Genomic DNA, 26,972 nt, shown 5'->3' with positions numbered 1-26,972 from the left:
CCATAAACAACAATTACGTCATTTCTTGGCTTTCTCTTTATTAAGTAAGCTACAGGTCAGAGTAAAGGTTTTTCTGAGTACACAATTGTAATTGTGCATATTTTTAGAATAGATTTTACAGTTTCATAAAGCCAAAGAGAGTGTGATGATCATCAAATCTAACCTCCTGCTTAACAGAAATGGCAGAATTGTACCCAGTACCTGCATCGAAGCTCATAACCTTCAGAAAGCCAGCCAGTCTTGAGTAGAGAATTAGAGGGATGAAGAATCCACTACATACCTAGGTAAGTTGTCCTAATGTTTATTTATCCTCAAAAAAAAAATCAATGTTCTTCTTGTCTGACTTATTCCAGGACTGTCCAACTTCTTAGTGGTCAAGGACTGTACACCCCAGGGGCTGCACCAGTGGGGGCTGCATGCTGTAGGCACAGGTCTGCATGCTGCATGCACTAGCACAGGTCAGGGGTCCTCCGAGTGCTCTCCACTGCACCAGGCACCCTATCCCCCAGGCACAACAAGCACATGGGTGCTGCCCCCCTATTGCACTGGGCACACCAGCATTCCCCCCTACCACTGCACCACAGACATGGGTGCAGGTGCCCCCGCCCTACCTTCATTTTCTCAGGCATGGGCTCCTCTGCTGCACCATGCTGTGTTGGTGCTTCATGGTATGGGCTTCCCCAGCACCACAGGCTGTGCCATGCTGCTCCTTCTACCTTTTTGGGACAGGCCAGGAAGCGGAAGCCAGAAGGAGGGGGAACCAGGAGCTGCCAGCTGCTGTTGCTGCTGCCAGAGCAATGGGGGCAGCAGCAGCTGGGTGGGGGCTGCAGTTTAAAGTCCTTAGGGGCTGCATAGAGCCTACAGGCCACGAGTTGGACCTCCTTGACTTAGTGTAACTTTATTTTCCATCCACTGGATCTTGTTATGCCTTTATCTGCTAGATGAAGGAGTCATCCATTGTAGGGATCTTTTTCTCATATAGACACCCAAAAGCAATGTTCAAATCACTTAGTGGCGTTCTCCTTAAGTTCAATTGACTGAGCTCCCTCTATTCTCGTTATAAAGCCAGTTTTCCAGACTAGCAGAGTTTCTTTTCTGAATCATTTCATATCTTTAAAAATATTTAAACACATTTGTTTTAACGCTAGATTGGAATTTTTGAGCTTTCCAGAGCTTCTCATAGAGAACACTACAACAGGCCTGTAATGTATTCATTTAATTAGGGATGTGTGCTCTCAGCTATAAGTCCCTTTTAGCACAGTTTTTATCTGGAATATAGTCAGGCCTGGTTACAATTTATAATATTCCCAAATGCTTGTCTCCTCCCTACTAATAAAATATGGATCTAATTAGGGTTGCTTCATTTACTTTTATATTTTCCCTCTTACTAAACAAATGATCCTATTTTGTAAACCCATTTAAAAAACAAAACAAAACTTATTTAGCACTTGGGTCAAGAGAATAAAAATAATCTTTTTTTTTTCTTTTTTTTCTTTTTTTTTTTGCTAATCAAGGCAATTGCAGAACCTTCTCATCTGGCCAAATCATTTTTTAAATTTGACTTACAGAGTTAAGACAATTCATATACTTGTTCTGCATTTACTAAGATATGGTGTGCACATACAACTATTTATTTTGTGGGCATTTTACTTCCTAACTATTGAAGCTGATCTCGTTCTCACTTATGTCCCTTTCTACAATGTTATTTTACCCATTACTTTCTTGCTGTGGCTAATTTTAATTGTCATTTTCCAAATACTTAATTGCAGTTTCCACACAGGGCGACTGGGGAACATAAGAGAACAAAGAACTGCTTTGTGCTCAGATGCCCCTATTGTCAGATCTCTTGTTTTTCTCTTATTTTTTGAACCACTGGCTTAATTTCCATGGTGAAGAGAAAAATGGCAGTAAGATTTCTTGTCTTTTCCCTGCAGTATAATTGGTACTGGGGGGACTTATTACCACTTAGTGCTGCAAATTATATATAAAAAGCACTTCACTATGCTCCCAGTTCTATTCTGTAATTCCTTGTACCCCATTTGCAGACTATTCCATCTGACACAGTCAAAGGCCTTGGAACCCACTAACAGATACTCTGAGCCTAAGTTTGAGGCTGTTGCCTGGGTCAAATGGAATAGCTTGTAAAGGGGGCAGCAACGGTGATTAAAAGACACCTTTCCAACTCGCTTGCACTGGAATTTTCCAGGACTTTATTATTGCTTTACATTTTGAGATCCACCAAGTGCAGGTCAATAAGCTATAGCCCCATGCTCTCTGTCACTGAAAATACTCCTCCTGAATCCCCTATAACAGGGGAGATGCCAGGTAGGGCTCATGTAGGGTCTATACTGGCTTTTATCCTCATTAGGGCACGTTTTCTTTTTCACTGGTGCAGCAATGCAAGTAGAATTTCCAGCACCGAAGATCTGATTCCCTCTGTTTACATCCAATCTGGTAGAGCTTTGCCTGCAGGGGAAATTCCTACACTGGAAAGTAAGATTGCCATGTGGTGACCTTATGGCACGGGGTTGCAGTAACTATGAAAAATGTGGCGGAGCTTTTGAAACCTGATCAGATTTTACATGAAAGAAGTTTTATTCATATCGCTTAGTATTTTGCTTACGTGGAGGCTGTATGAGCACTCGCTGCACCAATGTCCCTGCAAACAGCCCGGAAAAGAAGATACAATTGGTATGTTTCTGAAGAAAGGTGGCTTTTGGGAATCAGCCCCAATTTCAATTGCTGGTGTGGCTACAAAGCTAGAGTATAGTTAAGAAGGACTCCTAGTTTCTCCCTGAAAAGTGACATAAGGTACAGTAAGAAGTTAAAATTTTCACCCAATCTGGCCACAGAAAGTGAGTGGTCAGTAGCCATGGCAAAACATAAGGTGCCTGGCTGCAGACTGCTTCAAAAATGGCCAATGGGGTGAAAATCTGAACCTCATTGCATGAGGGTTCAGATTAAGAGGTTTCAAAACAGGGTTTCTTCTGTAACTTGTATCTGCGCAGCCTCCCAGCCTCTGAGCTGTTTTCAGGTTGGGAGCGGGGAAGGGAATGGAGGGAGTTCAGTCTGGGATTTTTTCAGTCTCTGCTGGAGGGTGGGGTGGATGAAGTGGAGCCCCTACCTCCAAGGTGGGGGTGGGGCGTCTTCACTTCACCCACCCGACCCTCCAGCACCAGCTGGGGAGCCCCAAGAGCAAGTTCCCTCTGCTCCCTTTGCCTCCTCCTATTCCAAAAACAGCAACAGGCTGGGAGGAAGAAGGGGCCATTGCCGGGGAAAACAGTTGCAGGCTCCCAGCCAGCAGCTAGATTCCCCTCCCTTGGGGAACCAACAGTGAACTTCTGTCTGGTCCAGGGGATCGTTGCAATTCAGAACGCTTCCTTCAATCATTCTCAGTTACACCAGGGAGCTCCACTTCTGTCTGTGCCCAAAAGAACTGAAGCAACTCTTAGGGAAACTATATCAGCTACATACAGGATCCATCTAACATTGCCAGAGGGTTGCTAACTGCTATCTTTTTGTCCGGTTATTAACAGGATGACCATATTTCCAGTTCCAAGAATGAGGACACTGCTGGGGGTGGGAGGCCCCCCAAATTCTCGATCTGGAGCTTCCTGGTCTATCCAGTGCCCCATACTCCTGCCCCACAGCCCCCTGCCCCCTCCCCCCGGTGTCCCTCTCTCCCAACCCACAACCCCCAGCTACCCCACATCCTGACCAGCCTGGAGTGCAGTGGCTGCAGCAGTTCCAGGTTGTGCAGGCAGGGATGGAGCAAATCCGGCCCTGGCACACACTAGAGGGAGGAGGAGGGGAGGCCTGTAGCACCCTCCACCCAGGGCTGGGGCGCCTGTGCCATGCCAGGTGGCCCGGCCATGTGCCACGCACCACTCGGGCAGCATCTCCCCGGCACCCTTCTCCTGCAACCCCAGGCACCAGCCCTGGTGCCACCAGCTGTGCAGCCCCCAAAGGGAGCCCTGCTGCTCCCAAAGGGCCTCCCCTGCCTCTTTCCCCTGTCAAAGGGGCAGGCACCTCCTTCCTGCCCTCTGTGTCTGGCTGCAGCCCCCATGCCCAGACAACATCCCCCAGCACTGGCAGGCACCCCCCACACACACCCATCCCCTCCACATATGACTGCCACACACACACACACACACACACACACACACACACACACACAGCCCCCTAGACAGTCCCCAAGCCCTGGCCCTTCAACCCCCACCTCCATAGACTTACCTGCATCCAGCTGTTGGGACTGCTCCCACCACCCTGCCTGGCTGTATGTTGGCTACATGCATGTGCAAGTGCAGATGCACTTACGCCTGCTGCCTCCAATTGCCCCAAGCAGCTCCTTGTAGGCAGGCAGGCTGCCAGCCTCCAAGGGGAAACCTGTGGTTTCCTCCTTTAAAGAGGAACATCCATGTTTTTCTGCAGCAAATGGAAAACCCAGATCCCTAGTAAACATGCACACCACTGGGACAAGCTGGGAAATGCAGTTCTACCAGCAAAATCCTAGACATTTGTTCCTATTTCAAAAAACTGCCTGGGTGGAGATTGGAGAACCCAAAAAAAGGGCATGTCTGGGAAAACACAGATATATAGTAACCCTACCTATTATATTTACTTCACTGATAGTTTGCAGGTTAGTTCTTTCCCAACCATTTTTATATCATGTTGAAGTTCAGATTCAACTTTTAAAAAGCTTAAACTTTCCTCTAACTTTCATATGACTGAAATGCCTGCCACATAGAGAGTCTTAAATTTCCCCCTGGGACAGCATTCAAGACAATAGGCTGAGCCTAGATAGCCACATATTTGTTAAAACTTCTGAAAGAGCCAATCTTCTGGCTTTGCCTTTCAGCCTCTCACCCTTGCCTCTATCCATCTCTTTGTATTCTAGTTGCCTTCTTACAGTGTTTTCTCTCTCAGTTTTTGAGATGTCATCGTTCCCTAACCTACAAAGCCCAATCCTCACACACATAATTATTCAGCTTCTTTGTACTAAATAGACAGCGCAAAGTAACCATAAGGCTGATCTGCTGGGGCATCGGGTGTTTCTCATTCTTTACACCAGCTGGCATAGCCTGTTCAACTCTACCTGTTCCTGTCCTGACTCACCTACCCAAGTAACATCAAAAGCTTAACTGCCCCTAGTCAGCTCCAGAATTTGAAGAGCAAAAAAATGGGCTTAGCTGTACCTATGCCACTATCTGAGGTCCTACACAGAGTGCAACTGGACCCAAAATTCTGTAGCATCTCTCTCTCAAATGTCCTTGAATTGCATTCAGATACACAGAGGCCAGAATTTTTGTGGGTGATATTTTTTATTGGACCAACTGCATGCTTGGGATAAACTCAGACAAGTTTTCAGATATCATAGCACCTTCTTTGGCTCTCAAGATCCATACAGAGAGATTAGCCCAACAGCAGAAAGTCTGCCCAGTGACAAACATGCTAATTCAGTGTTCAATGAGGCTTCAGAGATGGATGATGCAAATCACTAAAGTATAAAAAACTACTATGAAAAGAAGTTGAGAGAGAGAGAGACTAAAAGAGGAGTGCTGCAATATCCCTGGCCTCTTGTCTTTCTCATATCAGCCTGCTATGCAGATTAACTTCATCCTAAGTATTCTTTTGTCTTCTTAAAAAAATAGATCCTCTCTGCCTTTTACCTTAAACTAACAGAATACAGGTAACCCTCACCACTTGTGGGGGGATAAGTTCTTGCAAATGGTGAAATCCGTGAATAAAGCATTGCGGTTATGAACACAGTCTGCGTTCATCAATGCAGTGCCCCCAGCAGCTGGGGGGTGGAAACGCCTCTGGTGGCGATGGTGGGACTATGGCAGCAGCAAGCACAGAGCTCCCAAGGAGCTCCTGTAAGTGTATAAAGTGTATTTAAAATACAGGTTTGGCATTCGTGAATATTTGAAACTGCAAATGCCGAACTCACCAATAGCGAGGGTTTCCTGTATGGGAATTGCTGTAATACCAGAACTGAACAATATTTCAACCAGTGTCAGCACTTGGCCACAGAAAGGTCAATACCAGATACTTACAGAAGAAAGCACAACATTTCTTCTTCTAGTAAGAAAAAATGTACTTACTATTCTGTAAAGTAGCCACGGGGATAATTTTTTCCTGCATACAGGTGATCACTACTAGAAGGAAACACTTGAAGTGAGGCAACCAAATATAAAAATGGTACAAAAAGTGAAGATTAACTATAACCTCATATAATGGTATTACTGTACTTTTTGTTATAATCTTTTTTAACTTTAAGTCTTGCTCCCATGTCACTGAAGTCAAGGGCAAGGCTCAAATTGACTTTGCATGGTGCAAGATCAGGGATGTGATATTCATTAGTCTTTCTTCTGATGTTATTTTAGTTTTGAATTGAGTAGACATTTGGAATAAGCTGCCAGCAATAAAATTAGAGGCCAAATTCACTCAAGATCTGTGCAGACAGTTGGGTCCAACAGCAGAAAGTCTGCCCAGTGGCAAACACACTAATTCAGTGTTAGATGAGGGTTTAGAGATAGGTGATGAGAATGACTGAAAGCATGGAAAACTCTCTTATGAAGGGAGATTAAAGATGATTGGGATTATTTGTGCCATAATAAAGAAGCTGAATGAACACAAGGAAGGTGTGTCATTCTCTGTGTTAGTAATTAAAAAAATGAATAACATGGAGAAAGTATGTTAGAAATATCTATATACTGCTGTAAAGAACTCATTATCCTGGGAGGACACTGTAGCCAGGAAAATAGGATTCCAGAAAAAGGATCAGACGTGTATAAAGAAAAGAATATGTAGGCATAACAATAAATATTTAAAAATAAACAAAAGGGATAGATAAACACAGGCTTTCATGTCACAAATCAAACAATATACGCATATAGCAACTTTCCCACAGGTAGCTATTACAGATTTTCTTGTACTTGTCTATGGAGCAAATGGTACTTGTCTGTTTATGAAAAGTTACTGGAATAAGTGGGTCATTTGCCTAATCAAGAATCACAATTCATGTGGTCTTACTCTTTATGGCTGCTTGCAGATGTTAACACCCCCCCGCCGAGATAGCACTTTAAACTCTGTGTACTCCCACTCTGAGCCCAACGCATGCCCAGAAGAGGCATGGCATTAGTTGGACCCGACTCACCTGACATCTGTATAGATCGGGCACTCAGCACCTGATCTATACAGTCAATCCAGAGCCAGGTCAAAGTAACGTGCTGCTTCTTCTGGTAAATCGCAGAGGGGGGGTTGTTTTGTTTTGTTTTGTTTTGTTTTGTTTTGTTTTTTCTAACGACTGCAAGCAGCCTAAGAGCCTAAACCCTACTTACCCTGAGATAGCTACCTTTTCACCTTTCCTGTGCAGCTGCATTCCTGGGGAGCTCCTCTACGTACTGGAGAAGCTCTCCTCATATGGTGCATATTGTGCAGGCCGGGCCCCAATCCTGCCCTCCTCGCCATGTGCGGCAGTGATTGCGATCCCTGGAGCGTCGCCATGGGCGAGCCGGGGGCAAACCGGGGTCGAACCGGACCCGTCTTCGGTGCACACGGGCTGTGGCCATCAGCCCGGGCACGCGGGGTCCGAGAAAACAGGCGTACGAGCTAGAATTAGGCACGGTACACGTAGCGGTAGATTTTAAGATTGTTTACTTACACCGAAGATGGTCGCGGTGCAGGCAGAAAACTTGCTTGAGTTACAGTTGCAGATAGAAAAGAAGAGAGGCGGACTAGAGTTCCTCCGGGAACACTCTTCTAGCCCATCCGGTTGGAGGCTCTAAACCGCGAGCCTGTCGGACCAACCGGAGAAAATCCGTCCGGTAAAGAGCTCTGAATAGACTCACTCACACGAAGTTTGCTAGGCTCTGTGGATCCGTCTCTTTGGCGCGCAGGGAAGGATACGTCTAGGATCGTACGGCGACAGGGAGAGGCTAGAGGCTGATCAGACCTCTGTTGCCTGCTTAAAATGCGTTGGGTCCGTGAGGATCCGCAGCGCTTAGAGATCTTCACACAGCGCGAAGTCTCCTCCTGGTGTTCGTGGAGTCCTCCAAGTAGGGCGGAAACCACACAAGCCTTTTATACAGCTAACAGGCCAATCGCTAGCTGCTACGTGTGAATAATTTAACGTAAACCAATAATGGGGCTCGAATTAGAATACAAATGGCGGGAACTCTTTGCAACGTGCATCACCGTGCTGCAACTTAGAAATGCACACTGCAAAGAAAGCTACAAATTGGCGGGAACTTCTTTTTGCACCCGGGGTTCTCTGTTGCAGCAGAAAACTCCACCGTGCAAAGAAGCTGCAATTTGGCGGGAACAATTTAGCGGGGAGCAATTTAGCTGTGCCGAAGCACACAAAACAAAAACTCACAACTTGGGTTGTGACACATACAAGATCTGCAACTGCACAAGTTGCAAGCTTTGCAAGTACAAAATCTGGGTCCCATAACTGTCCTTCAGTTTGCCAGAAATTTGCGTAAATCAATTGAGGTGGTATTGGAAATTCCACAGAAAGGCGTCATCCCATTAGCTTTCAAGCCCTATTTCCAAACCAAGGAGAGGAAGATGCGTCTCACCACACTTCTGATGTAAACCCTTACTTTTGGCCTAGAGAAAAATAATCTATCAGAAACTGTTTACAAAGAATCAATGGCACCACAAAATTGGAGGTATCAGCTGAGCAATGAACAAGAAGGAAGAGACCACTGAGTAATTTCAAACATAAAATAACGTTCATCTCCCTGGGAATGCTGATGATAGGTTGTGAGTGCAATTCATAGAGCAAAACTGCAATCTTAAGAGGAGGCAGATTCATGCTGTGTAATTCACTCCCTCAAGACTTTAGAACCACCACCAATCTCAGGGCCTTCTGATTAAAACATAAAACCATTTCTTTGACCCATAATAACAAACCAAACCAAACAGCAGTACATATTGCAAAACAAAAATGAACAAAAACAACGCTGACAAGGGAATGCGGGGGATGGGGAGGAAGACATCCTATGTTGTGGTGACCTTTAATATGTAGGCTTACACAGATATGGGAACGTGGGAATATAATATAATTAGTTGCATTCAGTTTAATATACCTAATGATAAAAGTCTTCCTTTGTTTATACAATTTTGCATATCAGTTTTCTTAACTGATGCTTTAAACTTCCCCAGGGCCTAGGAAAACCGAAGGGACTATTATTTTGGTAGTAGCGATCCAGCAACAAACTTAAAGTAAAAACCGCCTTTGTTCAGAGAGCCAATGTAAGGCTTTTGCACAATGTCTATCCCTCTTCAATTCTCAAAATGAGGGTAATGAAATGGCTTCAGCTTTGGACTGGGCTGAATTACAGTCTTAAAGAATGGTGTTTTACTCCTGATATAACTTCCCCTTGCAAATACCTCTTAAAAGAAACAAATTATTTGATGAAGTTGGCAGCCTGAAAGTTAAATAGGCAAGACCATTTAACAGGCTTACACTGCGCACCAAGGTTTAACTGCACGGGCATGTCTGAGAGTACTACTGTTAGCAGCTACATGGCTGAAAATGATGCTACATTTGAATGTTGAGAAGACACAGTAAACCATTTTCTAACCTATTCTAATATGCTGAGCAAATGTAAAAACCTGAAGAAGAATGCACTGCATTCAGAAGTTTGTCTAAATCTATCCCAACCATGTATCCAATAAAAACATGTCACTCACAAAAATCCTTGCCTTTCGCATTTTTAAGATCCTACAGGTTTGGCTCAGTATTTAAATATTTAAGAGCACCTCGCAATTACATTATTCAATGCTCCTGCAGGGTCAGGTCTTCACTTGCCTGGTTTGAATGCCAAGCACTGATGCTAATTGTGATGGTGACACTGATGGCATGGACAGCAATACTCATAAGTCATGCAAGAGCCAATAATCTTCACCCCTCCCCACCATACGGATTCTAAACAGTTTTCTAGAGGCTCTAACTCCCCATGAACAACTTCCCAAGCCATTTTGTGCTTCAGCACAATAGCAATGCATATATATTAACCAATTATCTAGTAACAGAAAGTATGAAAGTATGATAAAAAAAAAAGAATTGGCAATGATTGCCTCAAATTGTAACCCAGGGATTAAGTTCAAGCCTCTTTTCTATATATGAGGTTTTTCTTGATACCTATAAATTATATTTTTGGCTCTATTGGTGGATCTGTATGATGTTGACAATATTTCATTAGATACATTAGCTCCTAGCCCAGGGGTGGGCAAAATGCGGCCCATGGGCCAGAAGTGGCCCACCAAGCCATTCTATCCAGCCTGCGGGGCCCCTAAAAAATTTAGAAACTAATATTTATTTGCCCCTGACTGCCTGTCATGTGGCCCTCGATGGCTTGCCAAAACTCAGTTAGCGGCCCTCCACCCAAAATAATTGCCTGCCCTTGTCCTAGCCCTTCCCTACCACAGTGATGGGCACAATATAAATAGCTTGATAAATAAGTAATGTCTTGTTGTCATTCCACAGCATGAACAAAAAACCCCCAAAACTCAAAAGGGAATGGAAAGGAAGAGATTTCTTCCATTAAATATGGAGCAACATTAATATGGGGCATGTGCAGCTCTCTGTATATCAGAATATGCAGCTGCTTCAACTTTCTGCAGTTTTGACTGTGAAGCGCAGAAACTAAGAACAACCCCATGTTACTTGTTTTAGTCATTTAAGACAGATGGGCCATTCTTAAAGCAGTGTAGATACTTTTGAGTTGAACTGTGCCACCACTACTGCAGTTCAATGCCAGTTTTTTGTCTGATTATTCTAGAGAACAGAGAAGACAAATGCAACAAAAGAAAAAAAAACATCCTGTTAGAACAGTACTCACTGTTTTCTCAGAGAAAGAAAAGTACAAACAATGGCTCAACAACAAAACAAACTGATCTGTTGTTTTGTAAAATCCTGTATCATCATGTAGAGCAGAGTTATATTTCAAGAGCTGTGCAATAAGATATAATAAAAATACAGCATCTTTAGAATTAGCTATGTGACAGTGACAGAAGATACAAAGGCACAAGTTTTTAGGGTTTGGAAACATTGGAGTTTAAGTAAAGAGTGCTAGAATATCTATTTTAAAGAAATCTTTACCTTGCAGAAAAAATTTGTGGGGTGGAATAAAGACTGCAGTATTTTTAGGTAGTGAAACATGTATATTAAGAAACTTGAGTTCATAGATCTCATTGCTGCATTCAAGCTAATTAACTGATGCAAGTTTTGTTTCTTTAACTTAATTTTTTCTCTTATTAAAGTACACAGTGTTTTCAAACAATAAACTGTTCCTCAGTTTTAATTACTGCTGGTGGCTGTGCAAGAAAAATATTACCCCGGCTCTGCAGAAAACAATGATTAAAAATTTTCCAGGAAATCCCTTCTTTGAGGCAAACAATAGCAACCCCTTACTCAGTTAAACATGATGTTTACATAACCAGCAAGTGCTCCTCAGTCATCTTCATATGCTCGATTCCTGTTTGTAGAGCTAGGTTGCGTACTAAAACTGCTTTGTGGGCAACTAGGCATTTTCATGGAAAGTGTCACACACTTCTTACCAGTAAAGCTTTCACTTCCACTGCATCCTAATTTAATAGATTTTTTTTTAAATTAAAACATTCAAAAGACCATTGTATAAAACCAACTGACATTTGCAATCCATTTTGCAGTGCTGTGTTAACAAAGCAGCATGTAAGATGCAGGGCCTGGGTATTTCAGTTCAGGGTTGGGCAGTGGGGGGCAGGTACTCTTGAAAAAGACTTCTTCCTCTTTGGCAATCCCTCACAGTCAAGGATGATTGTCTTCCCTGATTGTCTTATCTGTGTGTCTGAAGGTGGCTGATGAGGCCTCTTCAGGATCAATAGACTATTGCAGCTTGGTAGTTCCTTCTTAACGGCAAAACCAACTCCATGATGTCAGTGTTCCCCTTCCTGTTTACTCTCCCAAAAGAAGGTATAGCTGCCTCCATGTTCTTTGAGCTGCCCATCTCCCACTCAGGGCAGCTACATCGCTGTTGTGTCACCTGAGTTCTCAGGCCACAACTGCAGCGTGGCACTGTGGCTGTTCACTATTAGGGTTGTCCATGAGGGTCCTGATGTTTCAGGTCCCAAAAATGACGGTGCATCTTCACTGGTATTTTTTAGGGGTGTATTTGATTCGGATTCGGCCCGATTCTGGCGACAGTGATTCAATTCGCTGATTTGGATCACTGTCCCGATTTGATTTGGCCAAATGCAAATCTGAAGATTCGATTCTGATTTAGAGAATCAGCAATTCGGACAGACACAGCTTTATGTGTTTTTTCTATATACCTTGAGGTACCAGACGCAGCTCGTAAATGGTGAGATGGTGGGGCGGATGGAGCATCCCATGGGATCAGAAATGCTTCTGGTCTACTTACGGGTCCACTGCTGAGCACGTGGGGGATACCCCTCCCTGCACCCCCACAGCTCGGTAATCAGCCGCGGGGAAACCCCAGGTGCACCAATCGCTGAGCCAGGGGGCAGGGAGGGGGTCCCCCTCATGGTCTGCGGTGGACCCAGAAGTGGACCGGAAGTGCTTCTGGTCCCCTTCTAGGTCCACCACCGAGCACGCTGGGGACCCCCCACTGCGCTCCCGTGGGACACTCCATCTGCCCCACCATCTCAGTATTCATGAGCCACCTTGAGATTAATGGGTCTCCTGATTCAATTCAGATTCAGAGATTCAGCTGCCAAATGGAGCCAAATCTCCTCCGAACTGAATCACTGACCAAAGCTTCATACAGCCCTAGTATTTTTTATCACAGTAAAAGTGAACCACTGGACGCAGTTATCCATTTACATTTAAGTACATTTCCACTGTTCTGTGTTTAGCCAAAATCTGGTAAAAAAATCAATTTACCAGAACCTCTGCTACTGTCATAGTTTATTGGCCCCCTATTGGGTGAATCTCAATTTAGTAATCAATAACCACCACCAAAAATTGATTGCCAAACTCTAGGGTAGCAAACTGTAATCTGTGGGGACTCCTCTCCTCTCCTCTCCTCTCACCCCCCTCCCCCCCAGTGAGATACTTCTGTGCTGGGGTTTTCCCAGCCTTGGGCAATGCACACCTCATTTTCTTCACCAATTCTGGATTTCATGGTTGCATCTTGCTTAATATATCTTCTCCCCAAATTTGCATATGGTTATTAGTTCCAAAATATCCACTAGTTTTAGCCTTCTTCTTCAATGTATCTGGTACAATCACCTGATACCTATACCCTGCAACCACTTGCTTTCTCCCAGTCTTCCATACCAGAGGTGATCAAACTGCAGCTCACAAATCACTTTCAGCTCCTGGGCAGTTTAAATACTGATCCCAAAGAAATGGATAACTAAAACCATTTTTTTCTGCCTAGCTGTTCAATTATATTTTCTTTCATTCTCACTTATTATTTAAGAAAAAATTATGATCTGAGACAAAATGTCATGCATAGATTATTGACTCTAAGTAAGCAGGCATATCTTGAAAGGTTTTGTGTCCTGCAGCTCTTGGCCATGTCAAGATTCCTGTTTGTGGCTAGCAGGATTGGTTTTGGATGGGTGTTCATTCTTCAAATCACTGTCTCCACTTGAGATCAGAGGTCCACATTCCCTAGGCTTCTTTGGAAGTCTGGTTGAATAGTTTATGCTTGAACTAATACATATTATTCCCACCTTTTTCAAGATCCTATTACACATTCAATAGCCATGACTGTTATTTAACTACCCTAACTAAAAACCATGGGGTGGTATTTCCAAGCATTTCCTTTCTATCCTGGTGACCACATCCTTCACCTATTTGCAGAAATGAGTGATGGGCTTTCACCAAACAGCTTTGATACACTGTACTGGCCCACCTTATTCTTAAAGAAATCATTTTTTTAATCAGTTTTTTTCTCACAAAGCCAGTATTTACCGAAACCGACACCCTTACTTTTGTATATTACTGCCAATCAAATTAAAATTTAATTTGACACTTTTTCTAATCATTCAGAAATACTATAAACCATATTTAAACCCCTTTTTCCATCATACATATTAGACACATCAGCTGTTCTTACCAGGCATATGTTAATTAGCTTTCATTTTCTTCACCAAAGGATGCTTACTTTCCTGGTACACAGTTGCAAAGAAGGATTCAAGTTCTGTGGCAAGTTCTTCTACCTCTCAATGAGTTTGTCCTTTTGCTGATCTTGATCTGTAAGACCAAATCCAACGGACCATTTTTAAACTGATCCATTGCCAGTGTATTTTGGAAGTGCGCGTTGGTATCTGTATGCCAAGAATCAAAGTGTCCTCAGGTCCTCTGTTAGGTCATGCCCATCTCCTTCTACCAATTAGTTGTGCCCTGGACAGCCTAGACTGAGGCCCAGTTCCAAACCACATATATCAAAGACTTGTATAAGATCAGTATAATATCAGTAGCTTTTCTAGGAGTAAGTTCTGTAGCACCATCAGAGCTGGGCTGCTACAAACCTCACTCTCTCTTCATTTTCCCAGCCTGTAGTGTTAATCCGAGTTAAACAAGCTTCCAGGGAATTCCTTCAATCCAAGCTCTCCTGCCTGGGCCATTTTGTGAACAACATTCTACCCTGTTTCTGTGTGTCCAGGTTTTACCTAAGTCCTTTATCTGGCCCAATTCCACATCCAAACTATTGATCGTTACAGCGGCCTGTTACCCTTTGCTTTCATCCTCAAGGGGTTTTTCACCTCCTTAAGTCCTTGCTGAAGCTGATCTCTGTTAGCAAGTTCCAAAAAGACCGAGGCTTTCCTGGTGTCCTCTAGTCATGGGAAAAAATCTGACATGGCAAATCATTACACAGATTCATTTTGCCGTTCCCCACTGGAAGCATTGCAGCTGGGCTTCAGAATATGCGGACGCTTTGCTTCCTCAACAGATATTTTCTCTCTGAGTCCTTCCTGGGAAACATCCAGAACCTACTTTAGCTCTTAGTGACACCCTCACCTCTTGTCTTAGATATTGTTTTAGGTCTTGCATTAATTCTTTCTGTTAATGTCTCCAGTGCTCTCTCTCTCTCTTTTTAAAGGATCCTGTCTCAATTCCTTCTGGGCTTATTTAAATACTATCTGGCCCTTCTTGATTCCACAAGTCCTCTGTAGTTTGTTCCATCTTGGCTCATGGCTTCTTTTCCTAGAATCTGGAACCAAATCTTGACCCTTTCTGACTTGACTGGTTAGCAAATATTTGAGATCTTGCCATTTTTTCATCAGGAGTGAAGATTTTTTTAATGGAATCCTATTTCTTTATAAAGAGTGTGCACATAGTCATGCTTCCCAAATCACAGCAGGAGTCCGGCAAAGGGATGCAATTTCTTTGTTCAATATTCGAATCCTCTTCCCTCCTGCCCACCCCACTCCCTCCTCCACGCCGTGCATTCTACTCAACTATCATTCTTACCTTACTCTTAGGGTCATGATATAAGTTACCTTGGGCTATTCATAGTTGGTCTAATAAAAGGTATCATCTCTGAACCATGAATTCTTGAGTTTTGCATTTCTTTTCGTCTCAGACGAACACAGCTACTAAATACATCCCTTGGGATATTCTTGGCTTTCTTCTATATGCATTGCTGGCTATTCTGCTGTTTCTGACTCCTTCTCATGCATATACTTCCAATTTCTCCCCAGATAATACTCAGAATACTCAGTACTATGTCTACATTCAACCTGCAGTGAAATCCCTCTAGCCTAGCCTGGCCCAGTGTGTGACAAGCCCTCGTGGCTTCGTTTTGGGAGGTAGTTCCAATTGCTTTAGCCATTTGATTCCTAGTTGTGGGTGAGGGTTTCAAGTGATGATATGGAGATTCCTTTGGTTAATGATAGCCAGCAAACATGGTCATTCCAAGTCTATGTTTCTATGTCAAAGACACTTTACTACTTCTTAAGTTATCTCAAATTCTTCTATGCTTACAAGCTTCAGGGAGGTTTCAGTCATTCCCATACAGCATGCTCTGTGAATCAAGGGGACAGAGCTGGTTGAAAAAAAATTATGGAAATATCAAAATTGTTACTTTTTTCTTCTAGCCACTCTATTTTCAGTCATTGATTTCTACCTTTGTGGAATATAAATTGGGGGTGGGGTGGGGGGGTGGAATAATCAGACTTCAAATGATGATGAAAAATTGTGCCTTTCATAAGTTCTGCAAGTACTATGTTACTTATTCCATCTTGGGTTTCATAACCATTACAGCATGTAACAGTAGGTACTGGAGGGAGTAGACACTGGCCTTTGCCAGATGACAAGTTCATTAATATTTTTAAGCACCCATGTCTGGTGACTAGATCCAGGAAATAAAATCAAGTCTTTTATTAGCATCTGAGTGTTATATTTTTATTATACTGTTCTTATTTAAATTATTGCCAAGTGTGTATATGTACATTATGCTGTTCGTTCTTATTCTCACAAGAATGCATTAACCAAATATTAGTTTGTGAATGATCACAAGACACTGTTTTCAATTTGATTAGCTGTCTTCGTCCCATATTCTTGTGAATTCTTATACTTTCAGAATAGTGCTCAGGACTTTGACAGTCCCTGAGCATTATTAGATGTCAATCCACTGGTAAACTTTCAGTGCACAGACACTCAGACAATCACATTATCCTCTCATTCTACCTGGATTTATCTTTTTCTTTTAAACCTGAAGGGGCGAGACATGGGTATAGCCTCCCTGCAAAATATCCCTATTATTTGAGAACAAGGTAAATCTCCTGTATACCTAGCTTCCCGGATGTAAAGTAAGAAAATGTAGAATATGTCTAGCCTGATTATTCTGATATACCATAGCTAATATTTTGCATTTGCATAACCAAGATTGTAGCATGGCAATCAAGCTCCCTATGAGGAAACCATCATTGTGACAATGGTACAGAAGTGACCAGTGTGAAGTATAATTCAGCTAGGTTTGAGTATACTGAGGGTTGAAATGTAATACAATTAAAAAACATTCTTTGTAGAGTAAATGTATCAACAAGTGATTAACGTGTTGGGTTACAATCAATTCTGTTCTAAAACTTCTTTCTTTCTTCATTTAAGTCTTATCTTTGCTTAGTGCTGCACCAAACTTGATCTCTGCTTCAAGGATCTTGCTCTTTAAATATGAGTTTGGTATTATACTAAACAGGTTATCAGAGAGCTCTTTAAATCAAGACACTGAAACAAAACACATGGAACACTAACTAGGAACTTTATTAATCTTGCCTACCCTCCTGAGGTGCAGACAGAAGTGACAATTTTCACCTGATCTGGCCACAGAAAGCAGTTTATAGCCATGACCAAACAAGTGCACAGCTGAAGACAGCTTCAAAAATGGCCAGTCAGATGAAAATATGAACCCTTGTCAGATGAAGATGCTTCGGAACAGCATCTTCTGTAACTTGCGTCTGCACTGCCTCCCACCCTCAGGCTGTTTTTAGAATGGGAGGGGGAAAGGGAGTGGAGTCTGGGAGTTTTTCAGCCCCTGCTGGAAGGTGGGGTAGGTGTATCGGAGCTCCCTCCTTCTCCCCAAGGTGGGGACCTGAATTCACCCACCCCTCCCTCCTGCACTAGGGGCTGGGGAACCCCTAGAAGGAGCTCCCTCTCTTCTCTTTCCCCCTCCAATTCTGAAAACTTTGCCACCTTGCAGGGAGGAGGGGCTGTTGCTAGAGGAAGCCAGCTGCAGGCTGGCAGCCAGCAGGTATGTTCCCCTCTTCCTTAGCAGGGGCAGATTAATGCATGAGCCCATGGGGCCCAGGAGCCCCTGCCAATCAGGGCCCCCCTGGGGTTCCAGGGGCAGCACGGCCCAAGTGGGCATCCTAGGCAGGCAGCATGCGCCTCTCCCCTCCAGCTAGGACAGGGACAGGGGCAGGCTCACAGCTCCCTGCTGGTAGCAGAAGATTCCTGGGGCTATCTGCTGCCATGAGGCCCCCATGGACAGTTCCACTCCTGCTTCTTGCCATCTGCAGGTGGCCGCTGGCACCAGCACCACTGAGACAGGACAGGATGTGACAGCCCTGTTGGGGCTGGCAGAGAGGCAAGGAGAGGGGTGGGCAGGCAGCTGGGGGTGGGACTCATGCCCCTCCCCCAAGCCAGCCCCAGCCCCAGTCCCAGCACGTGCCAGTGCTGGTGGACCGCAGCTCCACCTACATGACACCCACTGGGTGGAAGGGCGAGGACCACCTTCATCTCAGCAGTGCGTGTGACCCGGCTCACCACAGATGCACTGAGGAGACCAAGTGGGCCTAACCGCAGCCCCCTGTAGGCGCAGAAGGAACCTGCCCTTGCCTCGTGGGGAGCCTCCAATGCTCTGTTTGCCCAGGGCCCCAATACATCTTAATCCACCACTGCCCCCTGGAACCAACAGTGAACTTCTGTTAGTTCCAGGCGATCGCTGCAACTCAGAACGTTTCCTGCAGAGCATTCTCAGCTACAGTTTGGAGCTGCACTTCTGTCTGTACCCCTGTTTACAAACCACTGACTAAACTATTCAGATCTTGCCCCACACACTATGGTGAGTTTGTCTTCAGAGAGTCTACACCAGGAATTATAGTAGTCTCTAAAACTCTGGTTTATCTATTCAGCAGCATCTTGCACACTAACCTGGAGCTAAATTCAGGTCCTGCACACTTTTATTCTAGCACAGACAGAGAGATAAATTGATCTTGCAAGCGTAGCAATCACTGAGGCCTATATTTACAACCACCATAGCTACATGTGTTGATCTTCAAATTATGAAAAAATAATTGGTGAAAAAAAAAAAAATCTGTTGAGGTTAGTGAAAAAATAATCTGCATGAGATTCTGGGTGATAAATTAGTCTGCAGGGGAAGGTGGGCAACATACATATTCATATTATGGCCCCATCCCATAATGTCTTTCTGTGTTTAAGGCAGTGGTCCCTAAACCTACACAGGCCCACAGGAAATTATACTGAACAAGTGATGTACTGCAGGCAACACAATACTTTGCTCTCAATCTCAGCTCTAGCTTTACAGCTTCCTGTGCCTACGAGTAATGCCAGGTGATCTCAGGTTGCTCACAGGCCATGAGCTGGAAACTACTAGGGTTAGTTGTTCATACTTGTTGTGTGTATTCCAAATGTATGAACTAAGCACCTCAAAACTATTTAAGAATAGGTTAGGTAAACAGTTCTCTAAGATGGTTTATAGGGCTGTGCGAAGCTTTGGTCCCCAATTCGATTCGGTGGAGATTCGGTCCAATTCAGTGGCTGGATCTCCAAATCCAAATTGAATCAGGAGACCCTTTAATCTCTCCAAATTGAATGGGAACCCTCCAAATCAAGTTGGAGAGATTTGGAAAGATTTGGTAATTCAGATATAGATACAGCTTTAAATGTTTTTTCTATATTACTCAAGGTAGCAAGCATCTCGTGAATGCTGCAATGCTGGGGCAGATGGAGCATCCCACAGAAGCACAGGAGGGTCCCCAGTGCGCTTGGCAGCACTTCTGGGTCCGCCAGAGAGTGCGCTGGGTCCCCCCCACCTGGCTCAGCGACTGGTGCCTCCTGGGTCCAGGAGGGGCAACTGAGGCCCCCCTGTGGCTGATCGCTGAGCTGGGGAGGCATGGGGGGAGGGCCCCCTGCATGCTTGGCAGCAGACCTGGAAGTAGACCAGAAGTGCTTATGGTCCACTTCCAGGTCTGCTGCCGAGCGTGCTGAGGACCCCCCTGCACTTCTGTGGGACGCTCCATCTGCTTCATCATTGCAGCATTCGTGAGCCATGCCTGGTACCTCAAGGTATATAGAAAAAACATTTAAAGCTGTGTCTATGGCCAAATCGCTGATTCTCTGAATCTTCAGATTCAGCCGAATCAAATCGGGGACAGTGAGCTGAATCAACAAATCAAATCAGGAGGCGCTACTTCACAGTCAGGGCGGCTAGGAGCTGGAACCAACTTCCAAGGGAAGTGGTGCTCACTCCTACCCTGGGGGTCTTCAAAAGGAGGCTAGACAATCACCCTGCCGCAGTCATTTGACCCCAGTACTCTTTCCTGCCATGGCAGGGGGTTGGACTCGATCTGCTCAGGTCCCTTCTGACCCTACCAACTATGAAACTATGAATCACTGTCCCTGGTTCAGGCCAGATCTGAATCCATATTGAATATAGCCCTTTTCTCATACCCCTAACAGTTTAGCTAGGGATGATCCTGCCTTATTTAGGGGGTTGGACTAGGCAACCTCCTGGGGTCCCTTCCAGCTCCATCTTTCTATGATTCTGTGATCAATTGCCAAGTCATCCTGAATAATGCCACAAATGAGAGAAAGGACCTCAGCTAAATGTATCAGTTCTACCCCCAATTGAGGTAGAACGTAAATCAGATTTCCCCACAAAAAGTATTCTATATCCTCTGAAACAGGAAATTGCAATAATGGGATCGTATGTTTCTACAGCAACTGTAAGGATTTTACCAGCAAAAGGGTCAGGAACAACTCTGGCAATGTTCCAAAAATTATATGCAGACTCGCATACAAGATAACATGGGAGGAAAAAATAGGGGTAAGGTTCAAGGATGACTTCAACATTTCTTTTCTTTAGGAGAAAGTGAAAATTTCTGTTGAGGGTAATACCAAAGTCTGAAATGAGGCCAAGAGAATTTTCCTACCAGAAGGTCTTTGCTGCGTTCAGTGCGGGGATCTGGTATAGCCAGGAGCTAGCAGAATTAAAACATACCAATATATACAAAATGCAAGTATCAGAATTAATATCACGTAGATGTAATGGTCAAAAGTTGAGGTTACCCAGATTTCTTTGTGAGATTCTTTATACAAATTGTAAGGACAAAAGTTTGGGATGAAACATTAAGGTACTTCCTATAGGAAGCATTGGGAAAAGGATATGAATCCTTCATCAGAAATTAAAAGAAGCAATTAGAAAGGATTTAAATCAGGAGAAGAGAGTACTGGAGTACCAAATTCCTGCTTCAGTCCATTTTTTCATGTACAGCCACCTTTAAATTTAGAGAGCTTTATTAAGATCAAGCAGGACCAGAAGAAAGGAACTGCCTAGTTTGGTTATAATTTTATATCCCTTAGTTTCTTAATGGAGAATACATGTGGAATTTCTTGTCACCAATATCTAACATTTTTTTTAAGCTTGACATCTTCAAGAAAAATCTATCAGTTCTCCAAATTTGAGAAACGTATTGTGATCTTGGTATAAGTCAGGCTTTTCCAACATACAGCCCGTGGGCCACCATGCGGCCCTCCCAGCCATTTTCTGAGGCCCGAGGTGCTGCAACAGGAAACAAAAGTAAAGACTGTACTTTCATTTCAGGGGTTGATGTGATACCGCTTCCTGTGAGGCCTTTGAATATGGCTCACCAGCCCACTGGGTGATAAAAAGTTTATGATCCAACCCCACATTCAAAAAGGTTGGACACCGCTGGTATAAGTATTCTGTCCTGTAGACACTATTATTGGCCATTATTCTTACTGATAGAACTTTATAATTGTATGCAACATTAAAATGTAATACACAACACAGCAATTCTTCATTCATACATTCTCATGAACTCATTTGGCATACATAACAATATCTTTATTGTTTTCTGTCATTCTACATCTGCAAGGTACGTACTTCATAGATTTCTAGATGAGCAGAAAAGGTTATTAGATCACTCAAGTCTACCAGCCTATTTCATAGACCCAAGAACTTTACCCGGTTACTTCTCCTTTGAGCCTAATAACAACGTGAATCAGGATAAAGGTAGTATCTTCCCAACACCATGTGGAAGCTACTTTATTATTAGTGATGTGCTGGTAGTGGACTAATTATCATATACAATGCCATCTATTTCAGTGAATCTTTCATTCAGTGAAGTGTAACTCGGGATTAGAATAGTGACTCAGAATCAGGAGTGCTGGATTTTCTTCTTGACCCTACTGTCAACAGTCTCATGGTGCCTCGTCCCACCCATCTGTAAAGGTATTCATTCCTCTTCCATCCTCCAAAGTTTTAATTCAATTAATACTGGTGAATCAAATTTGATCACAATGGATTACATTTGTTAAACATCAAGTCTAAGAACAGATATAGCCAGGTCAACTTGAAAACCCATTTGGTTTCTGAATTCAACCGACATCATTTGGAAAGTTGCTCAGTGCAGTAAATTTTAGCTCTCATAAGTTATCCATCATGCTACATCCTCCAAAATTCACTGCTTTTGCTGCATAAATATCTATACACAAATCAAGTATTGGGCTTGTTTCCTTAATGTCCTGCATAGAGTACCTAATGCTTAATTAGGTAAACAGCTATATTGCTTAGTCATAAGTTAGAAAATATCTGGTTTCAAGTCTCAGAACTGAGGAAGGGCACTCAATGTCCAAAAGTTTGTCCAGCACTTCTCCCGACTGTACAGTTGGTCCAGTAAAATGTATCCAAAGAAATCCTTGCATCTTGGATTAGCGTCAACTTAAATATTTCTCTTTGTGTAATTCACTTACCCTGCTTACACTGAGCTGAGACATGCTGTTTTATATGCGTGGGCCACAACAGGGACAATTAAGTGCTTCTTTCCTCTCCTCTATGAACATTATCCCATGGCCTTCCTCCACTATCTCTTGTTCCTCCCCACTCCTCTCCCTGCTCCCTACACTCTGCCCCCTCCCCTCCCCTCCTTTCCACTCTCTCACACTTTCCAGTCAATTTCTAAGGACAAGGTTGCAGCCTCAAGTTTCCCCAAGATTGTCATTGTACTGTAAACAACAGTAAAGAATAAGGAAGCATTTATGGAAGTGACAACAGGTTGTTGACATCATTCTGTTAAAAATCTTTGTAGAGGGAAAATGTTTACTTTGTAATAGAAAGGATAAGTATTTAGCTGTAACTGTTTTTTAAACAGAGAAATTAATGAAACACTTTGCCCTACAGAGTTCAGCTCAGCTTGTCTATCACTGATTAAATGACCACCAACCAATTTAAATGCATCTCGAGTACTAACAGATACTAAAAGCTTGTTTGTACAAACAATTAGTAATTAGACATGAAGAGCAAAGACAATCAGTTTAGTAATCAAAAGGGACCCATTGATTTATTTTGCCAAATTCATTTGATGAAAAATTCCACATTCAAAACAGCCTATGGGAACTACAAAGAAATGGCTGTTTTGATCTTGCCTTGTCATCTAAGGTCTCTAATCAGCACCCCACACGTGTAAGACAGTGATCTGTAAGGAAACTTAACATTCAGTAGAGGTGTTATCACATTGCCCAAGGAAATTCACAAATTTTCCTAGGAAAACAGCCTTAATATATGCATCTTTCAGGACACATTTGGACAAATTGCTTTAAAGTCTATCATCTATACCAACTGAACACTCAATAGCTAGCAAATTTTGCATAAATCACCAAACTGTATGTATGTAACTCATAACTACTTATTACAGTGCCACTTATGTCAGCACTATAAAAAGTGTACAAGTGAAACACAAGCCACTTTAATAATGCTCACCAACCTTAGAAGTCATACAAATTAACAAGATGTCACAGTTTTTCTTCTTATAAAGAGCAATAAATAGAACAGTCTGAACTGTGATGCATTTTGTCTGCTTTTATTAAATTATAGTTTGTTAAGAAGTAAAGTATTTAAATCTGCATTAAATAATACTTTCTACCTTAAGTTTTAATCTCAGGACTTTCGTCATGGTGTACAAGTACAATATGAAAAGAATTTTAAGCTTCAGGTCAAGATTCCAATTTTGTTAGGTGAAAAACAGCAGCCAGTGTAATAGTACATTTTAGTCTTGCTCTGCTCATAAATCTACTGTAATTCTACAACACTATTTTAACAATCTGGTTATAATACATAGAAAGAAAAAAATGATCCTACCGTACCAGTTTGTCTGCCTTATCCATGATTTAATAGGCATTTGGGGGGGTCTTTTCCTTATAGTCCCTGCAGCAGCTATGGCCAGATGCTCTTCCCCTAGAGACTGAATTGTGAGAGGTGCAGCGATTCTGGTTTGTTTTGTTTGTCCACTGTCCTTTGCTTTTGAGATTGATCCAATGCAGATGAAGTCAGGGTGCCAGCTGTCCTTGGAGGACAATGGCTCAATTGGAAGATGCCTTTTAAACAAAGAAGCTGCTTCCAGGACTGATTTTACATGCACACTTGTGACCTTTGCCTGAAATGACTCTATGGAAAGTGTCATCACACTGAAGACCCACTTTTAAAGGCACTACTCTGATGTGCATGATTAATTTCTATGCCACATACACATTAAGTAGAGTTCCCGCTATACACAGATAACACAAGGCAGAGTTATTTTTTGTATTTCACAAAATGATTCAGTGATGGGGGGGTTGCTTGTTTGTTTGTATAAGACTTTCAAGATTATTGGCTGAATGAATGACTTAGCGTCAGGTACCTGCATCCATGATTAGGAATTTAAATATAAAAGTGACCTGATTTGCAGTTATACCAATACCTTCAGTTTCCAATCATGTTGGGGGGGCATCTATATAACAGACGTAACAATAATAACCTTCAGCAGATATTAAGACAAAACCATATTTTCCTATATCACCAAATATCACATGGTAACTATAATTATTCACACACATGGAATCCAAATACTTAAGAGTTGTATTAAACTGACATCTTCCATTAACTTAGTCCAGACGAAGCAAGGTCAATTGTCCATGGTATCTTCTATAGGCAGAGCTGACAGCACTGTTTATTATTAAGGGTAAGTGACACTTCTTATAAGAACTTGTTTTCAATTGCTTCTGTCTTTGCCAGACTTCAACCATTTGGACCTATTTGCATGGAGAAACTCGCTCTCGGATGTATATTTAAGCAGGCAGTGTATCTAAGCAGGCAGTGGATGAGGGAGCCTTCTGATCTGAATAAAAAGAGAACAAGCTCTGAGCCACGGGGAAGGGAAAGGATCAGAGTGATTAAATTAGCCAGAAAAGAGTGGGGGTCTAATTAGCCCCTCCTGTGTTTGCCTCTTACCCTGTATAGCAATAAATTCTGCTTGAACCTCTAAATTCATCCTGTTTCCCAACTTTCATATGGAGTCTGCCCCATCTATTCTGCTACCTTCCAGACTCATTTCTTCTCCAAACTTGGCAGGGGGGAAGCTTCAGTATCATTTTCCAGGATGGGAGACCACCTCCAAAGTGTATTCACCCTCACAGCCCAACTTTTGCATGGAAGAAAGGGTCAGAGTGAGAAGGTTCTCCGTATGCCCATGTAAAAGCAGGAGGGAGTAGAGGCTGTTCCACCAATACAGATTCTTCCCTCTCCCTCCACCCTGCTTTCTAAGATGCTCCCACTCCCTGCTGCTGTCCTGAGAGACCCATGTCAGGCTGCTGAAGGAGGGAGGGAGGGAAGGGCTATTCCTACCTCTTGCAGCAGCCTAGATCGGCATTCATATCCCATAAAGCAGGGCATGGAGGTACTAAAAAAGCATGCTTCTCAGTTTGTCTTCTAATTTGTCTGTTGGTTACTGGCATATTTTAACCATGAAAAACTAGGAGTTCAGAGGGTTTGGGAATGGAGATGGGGAAACAATGATTGCGACTGGTTTGTCAAGACAACCAGGTCTGGGGAACTGGGGGAGGGGAAGATACAATTAGCTGTGCAAAGAGACAGGGGCCAGCAGCTGTCTGGCTGTGTGAATACAAAAAAATGAAGATAAGAAAGGATGTGGGGGAGAGAGAGACAGAGAGAGAGATTTGGCCTGGCTAGAGAACTAGGGACAAGGAGCCAGAGAGAAAGAAGACTGGGGAAAGTAGCTGGGAAAGGGGTGAGGGCAGATACTGAGGTTAATTCAGACTAGTAAAAGAGATCAGATAAGGGCACAGTTTGAGGAAATTTAGACTTATCAGAGACTGCACACAAGGAATTAGGGAGGACAGGGAACCTGGGGCTACCTGTGTTAGGAGCCTGGAGCTAGAGACACAGTAAGTGGCATAGGGATGTGGATAGCAAGCCCAGTAGACAAGGATGGGCCAGAAGGCTGGAATTAGGTATGCAAGAAGAATAGGACTGTGGAACAGATCATGTAGTAAGGAAGGAGACAAGTGAGAGGGATGAGGAAGAAAGGAGCAAGACTGGGAGAAGAGGCCAGAAGAGTCTGTGCCCACCAGGGTACATTCCCTTCCTTGCTCTGGAAAGAAGCTCCAAATTCTCAAGTTTCACCACTTCTCTGTTCTCAGCAAGCATGCACTTGCTAGATTTGAGACTCACTCCCGTATAGTGATAATTTACATAAAGGATTACAACGTATTGCTGCTTTTGGTCACTCAGGCAGTTTGAGTAGCTGAAGTCTGTGCTGTGGACCTAACAACGACTTTTATGCACGTCAGTATCACGTTACATGAGGGAATTTGGGTTTGTTTGGGGGGATTTTTGTAGTTTGCTTTTAAAAAAAAAAAAAGAAATCAGGATTGCATAATAAAGATGACTGTTATGTCACCTGGCAGACTTCACTTATCGCAGCCCAAATTTTCAATTTCTTATTTCCATGATCTGACATCTAATCGTAGCCTCAATTCAACAAAGTATGTACCTGCATGCTCATAAGACTTAAATCACATGCTTAGAGCTGAGGGCATGATAAAGTGTTTTGCTGTATCAAGGCCTAGATCCTCACCACATACCAAATACAATAGTTTCCCTGTACCTGAAGTGTCTATATATTTCTAATAGTTGTAGACAGTCTTCCCTTTCCCACCCATTAAGTCACCATGCAGTTCAAGATCCTTAGCTACATTTAACATTTCCTAATAAGTCTTTGTTTGTGCTAGCCCGAAATATCTAAACATTGAATGGATATCCATTTTAATGACAAAACTTTCTGGACTGTGTCAGCATTTATTTCTACATTTTTGAGTGATATCCAGTGAAACCAAAACTATATTTTTATCCTTTCTCATTTTATATAAGCTACTGTAAGGTATTTTATAAAGCAAATGCCAAATTTCT

At 43.0% G+C, this 26,972-nt stretch overlaps 1 protein-coding gene across 1 annotated transcript in view; it reads right to left on the bottom strand.

Moving 5' to 3' along the window:
* The window catches only part of ENPP2 (ectonucleotide pyrophosphatase/phosphodiesterase 2), a 119,307-nt gene extending 95,272 nt beyond the window's left edge, over positions 1-24,035 (bottom strand). Inside the window, exon 1 of the mRNA XM_014603864.3 lies at positions 23,873-24,035. Within this exon, the coding sequence (XP_014459350.1) occupies positions 23,873-23,893 (21 nt within the window). The 5' untranslated portion in view covers positions 23,894-24,035. The remainder of the gene's footprint in view (positions 1-23,872) is intronic.
* Between the last annotated feature and the right edge of the window lie 2,937 nt (positions 24,036-26,972).

The sequence above is a fragment of the Alligator mississippiensis genome, chromosome 3 (genome assembly GCF_030867095.1).
Source record: "Alligator mississippiensis isolate rAllMis1 chromosome 3, rAllMis1, whole genome shotgun sequence".
Lineage (NCBI taxonomy): Eukaryota > Metazoa > Chordata > Crocodylia > Alligatoridae > Alligator > Alligator mississippiensis.
The sequence above is the reverse complement of the archived record's forward strand: the minus strand, read 5'-3'. Positions and strand labels throughout refer to the sequence as shown.